The sequence below is a fragment of the Anopheles merus genome, unplaced genomic scaffold (assembly GCF_017562075.2).
Source record: "Anopheles merus strain MAF unplaced genomic scaffold, AmerM5.1 LNR4000129, whole genome shotgun sequence".
Classification (NCBI taxonomy): Eukaryota; Metazoa; Arthropoda; class Insecta; order Diptera; family Culicidae; genus Anopheles; species Anopheles merus.
In genome coordinates, this window is record NW_024427709.1 from 59211 (window position 1) to 78898 (window position 19688).

The window sequence follows — 19688 nt, forward strand, 5'->3', positions numbered from 1 at the left end:
CCCGCTCAACACTTCAAAGCCTACCGAAAACTACCGAAATAATCTTTAACTCCTACCGAAAACTACCGATAAAATTTTGATGCGCCTACCGAAAACCGCGAAAATAATCTGGCCACTCTGCATGTTATGCGCGCAAACAGAAAGATGAAGACTTAAGCTTTAAAATGATGTGTCGTTTAACCCATAGCTCGTTTTATTCACTGAGAAATTAGCTTTTGAAAATGTATGTGTCAAAATGCGTAAAATAATGTAGAAAACATAGGATAACCTGCACCTTGATCGGGCTGTCATAACTAAACTTGGGCGGGATAAAATTAACAATGGACCAGTCCAAATACGCACTAGGGATCAAAGTGAATTTTGTGCTCGACAAATTATGCAGCACACATTGCAAAATAGCTTGTAAAACCCTGTAATGTTCAAATAAGAGAGGTCCTAAATTAGAGAGAGTTCACTGTAGATGCATCACAAAGCAGAAAGAGCAACCGGCCTCGGTTGGGAATTCGGAAATAGTGTCCGATTTCGAATACCAACCATCGTATGTACATGTCAGTCTGTTGAATAAAATAAAAAGTAGCTCACTTTTAATCACATCCATTTTATCCTTTTTATTTAAGACTATAACATGTGCAATTGAACGATTATCGAGTTGTGGAAGCATATGTGTAACTAGGTTGAATCTTGCGCATTTATTATGTCCCACTTCTCAATCGCAATCCATTGATTAAATCCCTACCGTCACTAATACAATCGCAAACGCATGCAGAAAAATCATATCTAGATAGATATTGGAAACATGTAATAATTCCAAAGGGATTTGCACCAATATATCTGTAAATGAACCAGCAGTTCGCAATCAACTTTAAGAGGCTTGTAGTCGAAATCATATTGATGCTGGAATGGCGGTGTTATTGTTCTAAAACAGGATATCATCATCGCCTTCGTCAAGAATGTTGGCTTGACTGCGTACATCTACACCTTCTTGTAACAGTGCTGCTCTCTTCTCCTCAGCTTTTTTCTTCGCAATACGTTTTTTGTCCTGATGTGATGATATAACAAAAACCGAAAATTAAGTGTAATTGTAAAGTAAAAATAACTTCAGGTAGATCAACTATTCGTACCTGAATTTTCTTCAAACGGTAAAATTCCTCACGTTCCAATTCGTCTAGCTCGGAGATGATGTAAGCCAAAGTACGATCAATTCTTGGAATAATCACTGTAATAAAGCAAAAACGGCATATGATGTCAATTAAGCTACTAACCAAAATTTCCATCACATCATACCATGTTCAATAGCATTTACTCGACGATTAGTGATTTTAATCACCTCATCTAAAGTAACGAAAGATGTTTGAAGCGATGCCAGTTCTACCAACAATTTTACAGCACTCTGGTAATTCTTTTTTAATTTCTGAAGTTGTTGGCCACCCTTTGCTAATCCAGTCAATTCGTATGTGTCCGAGCCATCTTGGTAGGATTCAAAAACTGGTAGAGTTACTCCAGCAACGTTATCCTTCTTAGTTCGTATCTTAATTTGCGCTTTGGTAACATTCTGCAGAACAACCTGGTTAAAATCGCCAGAGGCAAATTTTGCTTCTGCCAGAGAGAAAGCGGCTTCTTTCATAACTTCACCCATAAGTGTTTTAGTCTGTTAAGTAAGCAGAATAGCAGAAAACGATTAAACGGAAGTTTTGTATAGAGTATGAATAAAAATGCATATTACCTCGATTATCTTGCTTAAAATCATTCGGAAACGCATCTGTAGAGCATCAGCCTTTTTTTTTAGCAGTCCGTGGCCCTTGTGAGCGCCTGCAAGACGAGCTTTCATTTGCATTTGTGCGCTGCAAGCAAATAGAAATAAAAAGATCATTAAGAAAATTATTTCAGCAGAGAATATTTTCTTCTAAGGCAAAACATATCTACCCGCGAGATGGGAAAATTGGAATCCTATCCTTGGATGACATCGTGCGAACTGCAGATTTCTCTCGAAAAATTATTAAAACCTTAATTTATAAAAGCGAACCGTACACACGCAAATAAAATTCACGAGTAGCAAAATTTTAGATTGCTCTGGTCACAAGACCATATCACACCACACATACGCTCAAAGCTTGGATTTGTGAATGTATTTACCTATTGAAACATAGCTGGATCAATCGTAAATTTTGACAGACTTCCAGATACGGTTTACACCGTCTCATAAAATCAAGGTGGTTTAAAAATATCAGGTGCTGGAAAAGGGCCTTTCGGGGGTCGCCATAGTTGAGGGACTTTACGTGTTTTAAGGCCTTATAACCGTTGAAATAGACAAAAAGCGACAACGTCGCGCGCGACAAAAAATAGCTCATAATGTCACTCCGTGTAGATCAAAGTAGCACATTTGGCTCAGTCAACTAACTTGGTTTATATTTGAAAACACCCAAAAATGGGTTTAAATGTGTTCAAACCTTTTTTTTGTGTTTGGTATCAATCTTGCTTGTGAACAAACTGGATAATTCGATTATTTCGAATAAAGCAAAAATGTCGCGCGAGACGAGTAGCTCTGTTTGCAAAATTGAGTTACTTTTTGTCGCACGCGAGGTCGTCGCGCGCGACGTTGTCGCTGTATGTCTATTTGAACGGTAAGACGAAGGAAAATACTGTCATTTGATTTTGGAATCTATCCTTCAAACAAGGTTTGACAGATAGATGGCAGTCGGAAAATCGGAATACGGCATGCTCAATTCCGATTTGCTCCCCAAGCTCCCGACCACGCTGGTTTTCGCTGGTCTTTTCGGGGATAATTCGTTAACGAATTATCCCCGAAAAGACCAACGAAATACAGATCATTTTCGGGGATAGTGAACACACGTGAAAGATGAACCCATGCAAAAAAGAGCTAAAAATAGAAATGAACATTCGGATTCACTCCCTCCACTCATGATCATGCTTCATCCTTGATGCTACCAACCACATCGCTAGTTCTACTTCGAATCACTTTGCCAGTTGCGCCACCATATTATTATTCATTATCGTGCTATTTACTGGTTTGGTTGTATGAAGGGGTACTGATACTAAAAGAATTAAAAGAAATAAATAAAACAATAAAAATAACAGATTAACTATTAAACACGCATTTCTAACAATGAGTAAATGGGTTTGAAGTTATTGGAGCTGGATGTTTTAAAAATTAAATAAAACTTTAAATCATTAAAAAAAAAACAAAAAAAATGGAATTGAACTCAGGTCGACCATGGTACAAACATTACACCATTAACATTTGACCATAACTAGTTCATGAACATGAATTGTTATCTATCACTTTTAAACCCTTCAAATATAGTACAATGAACAAAGAGATGTGTAAAAGTTCATCGATGCGTGTGAGAGAGTAGGGCTGATGAATAGAAAGAGATGGCATGAGTTTGTGTTCATTATCCCCGAAAAATTTCGCTTGGGTCGAGAGTAGATTTTTGCTGACAATAGCCGGCATCGCGAATAAATGAACACATTTTAACAGTCGTTTAAAGTTCATTTTGGTTTAACCGAGTTCATTTGTTGTTCATTTCTGTTAAAATAAACGATCGTCAAAACAGTTAACGACTGCTCGATATCGCATATAGGAAAACACGGGGAAAAAATCGAGCAGTATAATTAAACGACTGTTAATTTGTATCGCATACGCTCTTGACAGTCGTTTGTTTAATGCCAAATTCTAGCAATTTTAAACGACTCTGGTTAGTTTTTAACGACTGTTAATTTTGAACCATTTCTTTCGCGATGCCAGCTAATGTCGAGAGAACGTATTGGATTTCTTGATAATGATGAATAAAAACAACAAAAATGAGAAACAACGAATGAATCTTTCGGATAAAGCCAGGAAATTCAATAAATTAAATAATAAATGTGAAAGGTGACGGAACAATTCTTTTGCCTTATTACACGTACGAGAGGTATTTTTGTGCCAAAGCAAGGTGGAATATATAATGAGGTGTAGTTATAGCGCTTTTGGCGATCCCCCCCCCTGGGCTCCGATTTTGACAGATGGTTTTCCGCTTGTATATGTATTGATAGATTGTTTACGTTTTGCATGGTCAATATTGGTGGAGATCAATTTGGGTGAATATTTTAGTTTATTAGAACACAGCAGGTGATTTAAAATGGAAATTTTCCTTCGAGAACAAGAAGCGTTCGCCAAACGCGGAAAACTAACTGTCAGTTTTCTTCGTTGATTCTTCTTCCACCTAGCTGTCAAAACGGGCTTATAACTTGACCTGATATCTTTACGGTCCTTGTGCCAAAGTCTTAGTTTGACAGTTAAATGCCAATCGAGAAATGACAGTACAGGTGTCCCCCGAGATACGACTGTATTTGGCAAGATCTATTAAGGAGAACAGGTCGATGCAAAGCCCGTTGCTAGGTTGCCATTTTTAGCACGCTTTTGACAGTTTCATGAAAAAGTATTTACAAACAAACGGCTAATAGTTAACGCGCAAAAGTGGACGAATTTACTATTAGGAAGGTTATATTGGTTAAATTTCTTGCGGTCAATCACTTCTGGACAATAAAGGAGAAGTAATTGCAGTCTACTCTGTATCCAGAAACATTGATAACCTTTTTCATTGTTTGCCATTCCGTGACCACAAACCACTACCATTTGCAACGGTCCTGCTGGAAAAAGGAAAGTTTAACATGTTCAACTGGGTTAAAGAAGTCCTTTTTACTTTCAATTGAACACTGTGAGTAAAATGAAACATCCAATCGGCACACACTGGTACAATATGCATACCGTCATTTACTTATAATCCGGCTACGAATGATAAATGAGATCCTTGGATTGTATCAGTCATGTAATATTCTAAGTGGATTCTAATTCTTCAAATATTCTAACACGAATTGAATGTAAAATGCTGAACAAAACTCTCATTCACTCCATAGCAACGTCCATCGCTAAACATAAACAATGGGCCTGATCGGGAACGAAAGTCGATAACGGAGTGGATAATTTAGTCGATCGGTTAGCAAAATTCCAATGTTATCCAATTGCGTTTTCTCAATCAGAATCTTCGCTAACCGATCGGTTTGGCAGTGGAGTGGAATGGTGTTTACCGCCATAGCAACATGGTTAAAAAGTCGAGCAGTGGGATATGCAGTTGAAAACTTCATAAAATAAAAACCATTTCAGTCGGTTAGCCATATCTACTGCTCCTCCCCAGTTGATATAGCAGTGGAAAACTAAATAATATTAAAAACCATGTTTATCATCTCACAAAAAAGGATGTTTTATCGCTGTTTGAGTTATTTCGGTTCAATACAATAAACAATTTATGTGTTCTGTATCTGTTTTTATAAACAATTAAACACATAAATTTAGGTTTATAACAGGTATCCAGTTTTTATAGTTCAAGATTTCGTCACTTGGCTTTGAATCAAATACACTTGATTTTTTTTTTCTTGGGGGAGTGGGAGGTATTGGTCGGTATCCTTCATATATGGGCAACCTGTAGTCTTTGAGTCCCTTCGTCCATGGAGCCTCTATCGTTCACGGAGGCCCGCGATGAGAGTACTGTACACACCATATAACTGGACTTTATATCCACGGAGCTTCCCGCGACCACTCAGTCCGCTTACCGTTAAATCCGTCATTGCGGAGGGGGCGTTGTAGGTTTTAATTTAAGTGGCCAGATGACTTGGTAGCGTCAGTCGTTAAGGCCAGGATAATGGACTGGCGAGGCCGAGAGACCATGAGCGGCTTCGGACACTCGTTATTGCACGGAATAATTGTACCGCGTTGTTTCAAAATATTTTTGCACGAGAGCGTAAAATACGGACGTTTACGGATCCAACGTTCGCGGTGGCTGGAGTTGATGGGCGCACTTGGTACATGGCACAGGAACAGGGTCAGCGAAGGCGGCTAGTTCAGAAAGGATTCAAGCCTCGTCCTCCAGTTCATACGATTTTATTTCATTTAGACTTGTTCAGCCAACAACCCGTTTTACACTTTACCCGGATTGTTTGAACAGGTTAACAGTCGGTACTGTCTAAGGCCGCTTCTGGTGTGGATTTTTCACTAGATGGTCCGTAAATAAGCCAAATTTATTATTCTATTCATTCCGCAAAACAACACCTCTAAATGTAAACAAAAGTGTGATTTACAGATAGGCAAAACCAATGGCTACTCAAATCGGAAAGAGTTATCCACCAGTGGAGAAATTATCCACTGGTGGAAAATAAATTCCACCAGTGGATTCGAGCATATTAACCGATCGGATAAATTTTATCGACTTTCGTTGGCGATCAGGCCCAATGTTCACTTTAACTGCCAAAATTTTCCCATGGCTTTCTGTCAATTTACTCTAAGCGCTTCGACCTGTTCTCTTTCAAGGACCTTGGTATTTGGGACCGGAAAAAAGTCCCAGCCAAGGTGGAATATATAATGAGGTGTAGTTATAGCGCTTTTGGCGATCCCCCCCCCCCCTGGGCTCCGATTTGACAGATGGTTTTCCGCTTGTATATGTATTGATGGATTGTTTACGTTTTGCATGGTCAATATTTGGTGGAGATCAATTTGGGTGAATATTTTAGTTTATTAGAACACAGCCCGTGAATTAAAATGGAAATTTTCCTTCGAGAACTTGAAGCGTTCGCCAAACGCGGAAAACTAACTGCCAGTTTTCTTCGTCGATTCTTCTTCCACCTAGCTGTCAAAACGAGCTTATAACTTGACCTGATATCTTCACGGTCCTTGGTAGCATACTTTTTTTGAATAGTCGCAATAGATTCTTGACTAGCATCCTCTATGTTGGATTACGAGCAATGGATTATTGACTAGGAGCAATTGATTTCAGCAGGCCGGTTGCTGGCGCGGAGTGACCAGATTATTTTTAGAAGTTATTGGTAGGAAGTTTAAAGCAAATACGGTATTTTCCTGTAAAAACAACTTTTTATTCACTCATAAAACTCATTGAATTCCAATTCTATAGTTGAATGGTCAAAAGTCGGAAAATATTCTAAAAGAGTAAATTTTAAGTAAGAATATTACATACTATTATTGGTTATAAAATTTGAGTTTAAGTGTGCGCTATTGTAAACCGATATTCGATCAGAATTCGAAAGAACTACATATGGTCCCAAATAGCCAGAATTTCTTAAGCAGCTCATTTTGGCACGCTAAAGATCGCTGCTCTAATTCGCCTTTTGCAGTAGATAAACAGCATCAAAGTTCTAGGTGGGTCTTTCAAACAGCGCCTTAGCAGCTTCCTTATGCCACGATGCCAGGGATTATTTTTCTTTGTGTTTTATTTTCAAGCAAGCGTCATCGATGAAATAAATAACAAGATTTGTTTCGTTTAAACACATATGTATATTTTTAAATCCTTTGTATTGATGAATTACACAAAATTTTACACAATTTACTGATAATTCACAATCACTTCACTCAATATTCATTCTTCAATTAACGAATCTAACTTGTGCAGCAGCAATGAGATTATTGCCGCCGTCCATCTTTGACACTTTGACAAGAGCCACCTTGTACCGATGTCATGCATTAAAAAGCTATAAAGTTCCACCAAGTTCAGTACCCTTTCTTAACAAGCCTTCAAGTTCCATCACCAAAATAGCCAGCTGGTACTTTATAGCTGATTTGGGGCTGTTTAATGAAAATTCGTTCCGATATCGTACTTTGTGGCTGATTAAGAGATAGACGGTACTTTGCGGAACTATGGAGCTTTTTAACAGGCACATGGTACTCTTTGGAACTTTGCGGCTGATTAGCACTATGTGTAGAGTTCATGATAGAACCTTAAGGCTTGTTAAGAGTGTGTACCGAACTTGGTGGAACTTTATAGCTTTTTAATACATAACATCGGTACGAGGTGACTCCTGTCAAAGTGTCAAAGACTGGTGCCGTCGAGATGATTGACTTGCTGCTGCCCAAGCTAGTTAATTGAAGGAGTAATATTGAGTGAGGTGATTATGATTGTACAGTAAATTGTGTTACATTTTGTATAATCCATGGATATTAAGGATTTAAAAATATACACATGTTCACAAACAAAACAAATCCTGTTGTTTATTTCATCGATGACGCTTGCTTGAAAATAAAACACAAAGAAAAATAATCCCCGGCACCGTAGCATAGGGAAGCTGTTAAAGCGCTGTTTGAAAGACCCACCTAGAACTTTGATGCTGTTTATCTACTGCAAAAGGCGAATTAGAGCAGTGATCTTTAGCGTGCCAAAATGAGCTGCTTAAGCAATTCTGGCTATTTGGGCTTGAACCTTACACATAGTGCTAATCAGCCGCAAAGTTCCAAAGAGTGCCATGTGCCTGTTAACCGTAGAGTTGGCAACCAGATTTACACACGTAATTTGGCAACCGGCATACCCGGGTATTCCACACGTTTTGATGCAAAAATTAACGATTTTCATAGGTAAACAATGCTTTCTATATTTTAATGCTGTAAGCAAGTAATGCCGACCATATATTCTCTTCTATTTCATTTATTAATTAAGTTTTTTCATTTTTTTGATTAAAATAACGGTCAAATTGAAATTTGGAATCGCTTGATTTTGACTCAAAAATAAGCACAATACGAAAAGAGGAAGAAGAGAAACGTCATTCTTCATACAAAATGTATGGAATACCCGGGTATGCTGGTTGCCAACTTACGTGGTAAAGTTAAAAAAAATCAAAATAAAATACTTACAGCCTGTTTAAAATTACAACTTATGCACCAAAAAATCATAAATTAAAAGTTGGGAGGCTACGGAAAATTTCAGGTCAATAAAAGCAATGAATCAAAAGTTATTGCAGTTCGAAGTTGAAAAAAATACCCGGGAAGCCGGTTGCCAACTTAAAGGTTAAAAAGCTCCATAGTTCCGCAAAGTACCGTCGATCTAAAGTACCGTCTAAAGTATTCTACACGTTTTGGTGCAAAACATTAACGATTTTCATAGGTAAACAATGCTTTCTATATTTTAATGCTGTAAGCAAGTAATACCGACCATATATTCTCTTCTATTTCATTTATTCATTAAGTTTTTTCATTTTATGATAAAACTAACGGTCAAATTGAAATTAGGAGTCGCTTGAATTTGACTCGAAAATAAGCACAATACGAAAAAGGAAGAAGAGAAACGTCATTCTCCATACAAAATGTATGGTTTTGTGTTTCGGACTGGTGCACAATTGAGGATATTAAAGGACACACGCGGCTCTTCTGTATCAATCACTATATTCTAATATAAATAATATATATATATATATATATATATATATTATATATATATTATATATATATATATATATATATATATATATATATATATATATATATTATATGCTACAAGACTGTTGTGTGTGTCGGGTCGCAGCCTATGATCGAGTGCCGACCCTCGGTAGCCCGATCGCTCCCGATCAAAAATTTTGATTCCGTCGGATCGTCGCATCCGATTTTATCTGTCAATGTAATCATGCAGGTTATGTAGGAACAATATGAAATTATTTTTTATAATGGTTAAACCATTCAAATTTTCGCAATATGAGCCGAAATAGCGTTTGACAGAAGCGTCCGATAAAATCGCATCGGATAAGCGTTGCCACCGCCCTTAACGGCCATTCGGACGTCGGATGCTGTCAGTTGCATGACAGCATCGAGTCGCGGTTAGGCCCGTGTCTGTGCTCCATCGCATGCGATTTTATCGCACGTGCTGTCAAACGCTTTTTGTATAATATTGCGATTATTTGGATGATTTTAATAATATAACGATTATGAAAAATTAAGTTGAGATTGTTCCTACAAAATATCACACATTTAGTTTGACAGATACAATCGGATGCGGCGTCCGACGAAATCAAATTTTTTTTATTCCGTCGTACGACGAAATCGCACGTCCGACGTTATCTGTCAAATCCCATATAAAATTTTGACAGGCCTTCCGATAAAATCGCATCCGATGGAGCACAGACACGGGCCTTACACTGCACCGTTTCTGTACACAACATATGGAATACCCGGGTATGCTGGTTGCCAACTTACGTGGTAAAGTGAAAAAAAAATCAAAATAAAATACTTACAGGCTGTTTAAAATTACAACCCAAGCGCCACAGATTAAGCTTAAACGACTGGAAAATTGAATATCCATAGGAAAAAAATGAAAGCTCCACAGCTTCATTGGTTTGATCAATAGATGGCGTATTACAACTCATCATTATATTGCTATCCTTTTCTTGCAATGTGTTTCGACAAGTTGCATTTATTATGACCTATATAGCCTTCTAACTTTCTGAGCAAAAATCTATATAAATGGTCGTGTGGTTAGATACGTGGGTATCAACACCAATGACCATTGCTCAAATCTCACTTGCTTCAGTGCTGGTGGTTTCCGTTGGAGTTTAGTATTTAAACAATCGTATCGCCGTTCTAGTTCTAGCGATGCATAACTTCAATGCGAAACCATACAACAGTACAGAGGAAATGAGAAAGCTCTCCTCCAAGCGATGAAGCTCAACTGGTTGGGGTATCCCACCAACAGATAGCGCCACCAGCTTTTTTGCTATTTTTAGAATGCATGAGTCGTTTGGCGTCTGCTAAACGAAGTCTTTCTATATTCCGTTTAGGTAGAGAACTTGAGTCGTTTAGAAGCCGTTTAGTGGTCGTTTAGTGGATTTGTGGCACTTGGGAACTTATACACCAAAAAATGATAAATTAAAAGTTGGGAGGCTACGGAAAATTTCAGGTGAATAAAAGCAATGAATCAAAAGTTATTGCAGTTCGAAGTTGAAAAAAATACCCGGTTATCCCGTTGCCAACTTAAAGGTTAAAATGACGTTAAGTCCCTCAACTATGGCGACCCCTCAAAGGCCCTTAACCACCATCTGATATTTTTAACCTTTGTTTCTATGACCAAAAATACACCCTCATCTTTATGACCACCTACCCGGGTAGGTAATACATTTTATAAGGGAATTTGTAATTTTATTGGTCAAAAAATTTATTGTTTAACTTATACTATGCAGCTATAATAACAATACTTGTTTTCATGTTATAAATTTATGAAGTATGGCTTTCAGTTACATAAATTGAATGCAAAGCAATTAGTTCAACTGACACTAATACACCGCCATGTCTTCCCGACTGTCGGGGCAATCATTTATTCTATGTGACTTTAGAAGAATATTAAGAGCTAGAAAACTTTTGGAATAGATTCTATAATTTAATTAAATTTGTTTATTTAAATATTTTATATAATTACAAGATGAGAGATTGCGAGATTTAGCGTCATCGCTTTTCATCGCCAAATTCAAATTTGTCAAGAGACAGTTTAGCTTTTCATTTAGGATTAAACAATGTAAGGCATTTGCCATTTGTTAACTTAATCTAACCTAACCTAACAAAAACATAAATTATGAACTATTATTTACATCAAAAAGAGCCCTTAGAAGAAGGAACTCAGATTGTTGGGTTTTTTCTTTGATCCGTTCTGTCATTTCATAGGCGATTTCAGTTAGAGGTTTAGTGCCGGTTGAATCGTACAATTCTTCGAGCCTCATCCAGCGTGGGGCATTTGCGATTAGACGTAAAAAACGATTTAATCCCACCTGAACTTTGCGGATGTTTGTGTAAGCACTACGTTGCCATACAGGGATGCCGTACGTTGCCGCTGGTAAGATTAACTGCTTATATACAGCAATTTTGTTTTTTAGACACAGTCGGGAATTACGATTCAGCAAAGGGTAAAGTTTTTTCAGTAGTGTGATCATTCGAGTTGAAAGTTCCTTAGTGTGATGGTTATATAGGAGCTTGTTATCAATGATAAGACCAAGATATTTCACTTTCTGAAGCCAAGGGATTGATATTCCTCCTACAACTAGTTGATGAGTAGTGGGTTTCACTAGTTTATGTCTTAAGCGATGGGGGACAATCATGGCTTGTGTCTTGGTATTATTAATTCGTATCTTCCATTCAGAAGCATAGTCTTGCAAGATGTCCAAGGATCGTTGCGCACTACGCCTTAGTTCTGCTGGTGTTCTACCTTTTGAAGCAATAGCCGTGTCGTCTGCGAATAGAAACAACTCAGTGCCGTTCGGAAGAACAGGAAGATCCGCCGTAAACAGCAAATATAGAAGCGGCCCCAAAATACTGCCTTGTGGTACGCCAGCTGGAATACGTTGCACCTCAGATACATATGGCCCAAGGACAACTTGAAAGGTGCGCTGATGCAAATAATTCTTGATCATTTTAATCAGGTATAATGGAAGTTGGTACTGAAGGAGCTTGTGGATGAGCCCATCATGCCATACGTTGTCGAACGCCTTCTCTACATCTAGCATCACGATTGCAGTGGATCTTGAGATACGCTTGTTCTCTAATAAAGCATTTTGTAGGCGGATTAGTTGGTGAGTTGTTGAATGACCAGGCCGAAAACCAAACTGTTGTGGTGGTAAGATTTGAGACTCGTTGACAATGGTTCGCAGTCTCCAGAAGATCATCGTTTCAAACAGTTTGCCAAAAGAACTCAGCAGGCTGATCGGACGATAGCTGGAAGGTTGTGTGGGATCTTTACCGGGCTTGAGAATCGGGATCACTTTACCACTTTTCCAGGATTGTGGGAAAATGTTTAGTTCAAGGCAACCATTGAATATATTCATCAGCAATGACAGAGCTCGGATATTCAGACGTTTAAGGCAGATGTTGAAAATGCCATCAAAGCCTGGAGCTTTCATGTTCCGAAGACGTTTGATGGCAGCTTCGATCTCTGTGACTGTAACACGTTGTTCAGGTGGTAAAGTTGGTGGTACGTTATCAATTGCAGTGTTGGATGCAAAGACATCACTATCATGGGGACTATTGATCGAGAGTCCAATACGATGAGCCGCAGCAAATTGTTCAGCAAGAGCGTTGATCTTTTCAATAGGGGTAATAAGCATTTATCAAAAGTGGCGCTCTTTAATGGTGGTATCGGACGAGGTTTTTCCTTCAATAATTTCGCCATCTTCCAAAAGGCAGGTGAATGTGCTGGGAGTTGCTCAACTTTCCTAGCAAAGTTTGTGTTGCGGATTATAGCGACTCGGTTTGAGATGATGTGCGAGAGCATAGTCGCTTGTTGTTTTAAATGCTGGGTCTCCACTTCTTTGGAATTGACGTCGAAGTGTATTTCGACGTTGGATCAGTTGATGAGTATGATCATCCAGGGTGATGAGTTCTCCACGTACTCTGATATTAGGGACACATATATTTATAGCTGTTTTGATGGAGTTCGTCAACATAGTAATGGCAGATTCAATTGCCATTGGTGACTGAAGTATTTCGATTGATGAAATGCCTCGGTCAACCAATACACCAAATCGGTCCCAATCAACATTTTGATAGTTTTTGCGACTCATTGGTGGTGCGCGGGATGTCTCAAAACCAAACTCAGTTATAATTGGAAAGTGATCTGAATACAATTCTTCAATTGTTGATGGTTTCAAGATCACAGTGTTGGTCAGAAATAAATCCAACGTGCTGGGAGCCCCACGAGGTGGTATACATGTTGGTTGGTCAGGGTACTCGATAATGAAGCTCCCCTCTTGGGCAATGTCAGTTAAAACTCTACCATTAGCGTTTTCGCGAATGTTATTCCATAACCTATGACGAGCATTCAGGTCTCCACCGATAATCGTCCGCATGTTGAGGTGTGTCAGAGTATGGAGATCTCTCCGTAGCGCTGGTGCTGTGTTGTTGGAGCACTGTTTTGGGCAATAGGCTGCAATAATACAAACTGACCCAGCACTGGTTGAAACTTGAACTCCTAGTGACTCAATCATCATTGTGTTGAAATCAGGTAGAAGTAAATGACGTATTCCATGACGCACAGCAATAGCTACCCCTCCACCACGGGAACTGATGCGGTCAAGTCGATGGATGGAAAAATCGCTACGATAAAAGCTGAGTTCAGGTTTCAGGTGAGTTTCAACAATAAGTGCGATATCAATGCGATACCGATGAAGAAAATCGCTTAAAGGAATTTTTTTAGCCCTCACCGACTGCGCGTTCCATAACACAATTCGGAGATTATCCATTAAGCATGAGTAATTCTCCGATAACGGCGAGTAGCTCAGTCTTGTTGCGGCATAGACGGATCTTCGATATCATCTTTTTAAAATGTTAAAAAGCTCTTCCATAGAAAAAAGTTCCCCATCAGCAGCAGACGTTGATACGTCTGGGGCGTTTCGCGCATTCTCCAAACGTTGCGCGAGTGTGATGAAGCCAGGTGGGGAGCGTGTTACTTCTGGTACAGTACGATTTGATGGTAACACTATACTGCTCTGGGGAGGTGACGGTCGAATGGTGGGAGACGGTGTCACTGGAATAGATGTTATTGCTGGTGGAGCTGAAGCTAGTGGTTTCAAATTTAAGGCCGAATACCCAGGTTTGGCAAGTTCTTATGTTGTCTGACGACGAGACGCTTGTTGTCTAATCTCTACATACTGGTTCGGCGAGGGCAGGTTTGATCATCAGCTCGGTGAGGGCCCGCGCAGTTTGAACATTTCAATGCTTCCTGCTGATCTTTGGTTGGACAGATGTCAGTGATGTGCTGACCTGCACATAGAGCACATCGTGGATTGATGTTGCAGTGCCGCGTACCGTGACCGAAGTCCTGGCATCGGTGACACTGCGTTGGACCCTTTTTATTTCCACGGTACGTTCCCATCTAATAATTACTTGTTGAATGGTTCGGACCATCTCCAATTTTTTCAGTGAACAGGTTCCACGCTTAAAATGCACAAGATACAACCTGGAATGAATTGTATTAATGCGCCTTTTAATTTCAAACGTCTCGATGACGTCTAGTTGGTAAACTCCCCGGAGTTCTTCTTCTATTTCGTGAATTTCCATTTCTGGAAGTCCTCGTAGAACGGCCTTGAATGGACGATCTTGTTTTGGCATCATGGGTGAAAAATTCAGCCTTGCGCTCATGCAGGTATTTTATAATATCGTCATATTCAGTCTTCGAACACGCGATGATTGAAGTACCAATTCCACTGAGTCGGAATTTCGGCTTGAACCCTCGTGATTGAAGCTCCGGACGAAGCTCAGTAATGGATATTGTTTTCACAACAATTGGTGGTGGTTTGTAAGTTGGTCCAGGGGACGTACTTACATTTTGACCTGCCAATGGAGCGGTAGGTACTGCAGGTGGATTGACCGACAGGCCGGTGGATGTTTTATCAGTAGACATTCGAATGGAGTTATTTTTCTTCCGACGAGTTACTACAGTAAATTCACTACGAATTGCCTCTTGATCCATGGTATCAGAGGTGCAGGTTTCAATTACTCTTATTGTTTCTGGCAGGTCAACTGCCATCCTCTTGCTAGCAGCATCCAAGGAAGAGACACGCCGCACGGAGCATTTCGATTCCTCGGAGTCCGATTCACTAGAGTCGTCTCTTACACGTTTCGTATGTTTTTTCCCCTTCCCCGACATAATCGAAGAAGAGGTTAAAATAAAATCAAATTCAAACAAAACCGGTTTTGTAAGCGATTTTTCGGGAGCACAAAAAATACGGTGTATACCCGTCAAAGGCTACTTGATCTCTCCGATTCTATAAATATAACTACATGCATTGCTATACAAATCATTACAAAATTAGCGACTAATTCAAACCAAAATCCTTTATTGTACCCAAGCGCCACAGATTAAGCTTAAACGACTGGAAAATTGAATATCCATAGGAAAAAAATGAAAGCTTCACAGCTTCATTGGTTTGATCAATAGATGGCGTATTACAACTCATCATTATATTGCTATCCTTTTCTTGCAATGTGTTTCGACAAGTTTCATCTTATAATGACCTATATAGCCTTCTAACTTTCTGAGCAAAAATCTATATGAATGGTCGTGTGGTCAGATACGTGGGTATCAACACCAACGACCATTACTCAAATCTCACTTGCTTCAGTACTGGTGGTTTCCGTTGGAGTTTAGTATTTAAACAATCGTATCGCTGTTCAAGTTCTAGCGATGCATAACTTCAATGCGAAACCATACAACAGTACAGAGGAAATGAGAAAGCTCTCCTCCAAGCGAGGAAGCTCCACAGGTTGGGGTATCCCACAAACAGATGGCGCCACCAGCTTTTTTGCTATTTTTAGAATGCATGAGTCGTTTGCCGTCTGCTAAACGAAGTCTTTCTATATTCCGTTTAGGTAGAGAATTTGAGGCGTTTAGAAGCCGTTTAGTGGTCGTTTAGTGGATTTGTGGCACTTGGGTATGTATTACCTACCCGGGTAGGTGGTTATAGAAGTTAGGGGTAAAAGTTGATTTTATTTTTTAAAGCACATTAAAAAAAAAATTTAAAATTCTGAATTTTTTACCACTTTTTTAAAATATGTTTCTCTAGGCATTCTATTTTTTTGGATCGATTCGATAATCCAGTAAAAAGTTATAATAAAAGAATAAGCAAAACATACCCGGGTAGGTGGTTATAGAAATGAAGGTTAATCCACCTTGGACAAATCTCGAGTCGAACATGAGGGCGTTTCTACATACACCGAGACTACAGCTACAGCTACAGACTACACCGAGACTTTTAAATGATGTTGAAAAAATCCATTTTAATCGCTAAAATGAAGTCAAAAAAGTTTCTTTTACTTTTAATAATATTTCTCCGATTATTAGACGGCAAAAATGCAAACTAAAATTGATCGATCGCTATAAACTGCCAATTCATTTGTTTCTCAGCTCCATCGTTCTTTGCATGCCGAGGAAATTCTCTCACCGAAAATGCTGTCAGTCGCTGTCAAAGCATGCTGTCAGTTATTTTCTCAGCTGCATTCTCGGTGTATGTAGAAACGCTCTGAGCGTTTCTACATACACCGAGACTGCAGCTGAGAGATGGCTGTGAGAGAATTGACAACCGGTTTCTCACGCTGGTGTGTGTAGAAGCTCTGAAAAGCGCCGAGATGAGACTTTTAAAATGATGTTGAAAAAATCCATTTTAATCGCTAAAATGAAGTCAAAAAAGTTTATTTTACTTTTTAATAATATTTCTACGAGATTAGACGGCAAAAATGCAAACTATAATTGATCGTTCGCCATAAACTACCAATTCAATTTTTTCTCAGCTCCATCGTTCTTTGCATGCCGAGGAGAATTCCTCACCGAAAATGCTGTCAGCCGCTGTCAAAGCATGCTGTCAGTTATTTTCTCAGCTGCTTTCTCGGTGTATGTAGAAACGCTCTGACAGTGGATTCTGTCTGTGAAGTTCGATACCCACCGGCAAGGTGGATTGAAGAAGATCAGGTGGTGGAATATAGAGCATTTTGACGTTTTGCGAGTTGACGTAAGGTCCCAGATTTGGGGTTTGTTTACGTTGGGGTTTGTTACATTTGATTTTGCAGTTGTTCCAGTTTTTATCGCAGGAAGCAGGAAGTTAAAAGTGTTTTCGTCATGCCTTGTAGCTGTTCAGTGATTTATTGCAATAATGGCCCATCTAAGGCCAAAAAGCTTGGATTAATATCAAATTTCATAATTTCCTCCCGGCGGAGATTTAAGAACAAAGTGGATACAGTTTTACGGACGCGAATCGGATTGGGAACCTTGTAACCGAGCTGTGATTTGTTCGCTTCATTTTAATGAGGAAGATTACCAAATGTTACCTCGCAAGTCTACAGAAACAAACCCTTATAGACTTTATCCACATGGTAGGTTCAGAGTAGTAATAGTAGTAGGTTTAGTTTGATTAAACAATAAATGTACTACACATATAATAATTGACATAACATTGGATTCGCAATGTGTTTCCTGTGTAATCGATTGTATTACTATTGTAGAGCTGAGTTAAAATATGTTCTTTGTCGGTAGTAAATGTATTTTTGGGGAAAAAGAACTGAAAAAAACGAAACATATGGTTTGGCCTGTTCAAAATAGTAAATGCTTTATTTGTATTCTAAAATGTAATCAATTTTAACGAATCTGGACGGCACGAAGGCGTCGGAGGATACCGCTATGAAAAAAGGACGTTGATTGTTCTAAACAATTTTTGCATTAATTGTGATACCGCTAAAATAACAAAAACGTGTTTGATTTATTTAAACTTATATTTCAGTGGTTCCGTCCAAAACAGGCATTTCAACTACTGAAAGAGAATTAAGGGAAAATGAACAAAATACAGATGTTTGTGTTGAAGAAAGTAGGAATGAAAATGTTATCCAATAGAACCAATGAATAATGTAGAAAGCCCCATGATAGTTGTTAGATCGAGCGATTTAGTAGATGCAGGAAATCGCAGGAATCATTACAGGAGTTGCGTAAGGCAAACCATGTACTGAAAGAAAAACTGAACGATTGCTATAAAGAACTCAATGCGTTGAAAATCGAAAACAAAACATTAAAGAAGGAGCTTAAAAAAAAACAAAAGAAGGAGTATAGAACCGGTAGAGTTCGTTGCCAAAATAAAAAATATTTTCAAAGGGACTCTTTCCATCAATCAAATAGACCTGATCATGAAGGAAAAGAAGCGTGTGCAATGGACAATTGAAGAAATAAGCTCTGCACTGACGTTGCGTTATTTCGGAAAACGAGCCTATCGGTACATAGCAATAGACTTACACTATCCCTTGCCAGCTTTATCCACACTTCAAAATATGCCAGAAAAATAAACCTCAAGCAAGGCGTATTGGTCGATGTTCTTGTTTTTATTGGCATTTTTCAAGTGGATTGCCCAGACAAGATCGTGAATGTATTCTAAGTTTTGATGAAATGAAGATGCAAAGGGTTTTAGAATATGATCAATCAACGGATGAAATTTTAGGACCACATGATTATATACAAGTGGTAATGGCCAGAGGCTTATTTAGACAGTGGAAACAGATGTATGTTTGAGATGATATGTTTGAAATGGTCGATAACATGAGTGATAGGTACAAATAACCATCAAACATTTCAAAAATCAATCCTCATGCAAATAACTTCAATTAAAAAAATATTCGGAGATATGGTACAGAAGCATTCAATCAAGTACATTTCAACGAACAAGGTAATATTTTCGTCAAAAATGTTAAATGGTATCAATGTTTTACTGTTATATTTATTTTTCTCTTTCAGCTAAACCAAGATGTATTAGAAAACGTTTTTTTCTCAATTAAGACAACGTGGGGGTGTCTATGACCATCCTTCACCATTGGCTTGCCTATATAGAATAAGATTATATTAGGCAAGTCTCCATCCGTCCTATTAAACCAAGCTCACATAGCAACCAAAGACAATGACGATGAGCACAGATACCTGAAACAGACTCACATACTCACAGAAATGACCACCGCAATGAACACTTCGTGTCTGCTATCATGTATTCAAGAGCAAATATTGAACCATCTTTGCCAGACATGAACGTTGTAGAAAGGATACAAATTGTGTTATGATATGAATGATAATAGTAGTACCGATAGCAGCACAATAACAGAGTTTAATGAACAAGAGGAAGATGGATTTGAGTATGTTGTTGGATTCCTTGGTAGAAAATTTAAAGATAATTTTCCAGATCTATACTTAGGATGTTATACATTTGTAAACGATACCGAGCATAGTTATTCTAATCCTCCTTCTTTTGTTCAGCATCTGTCTGTTGGAGGTTTATTCCACCCATCTATAACATTTTTGGATGTATGCCGTGAAATGGAAACCATTTTTTTTAAAAAACGCATAAGAATGGACAGTTTT

The 19688-nt window shown here is 38.6% G+C and overlaps 1 protein-coding gene across 1 annotated transcript; it reads right to left on the minus strand.

The window, feature by feature from the left end:
* Positions 1-582: 582 nt before the first annotated feature.
* On the minus strand, positions 583-2235 carry LOC121601625 (V-type proton ATPase subunit D 1). The gene is made up of 5 exons (XM_041930443.1): positions 1924-2235; positions 1724-1841; positions 1285-1648; positions 1122-1216; positions 583-1039 (listed from the first exon to the last, which is right to left on the minus strand). Exons 1-5 carry the CDS (start codon positions 1962-1964, stop codon positions 917-919), a joined length of 741 nt encoding a protein of 246 aa, XP_041786377.1. The 5' UTR covers positions 1965-2235; the 3' UTR covers positions 583-916.
* Positions 2236-19688: the final 17453 nt, after the last annotated feature.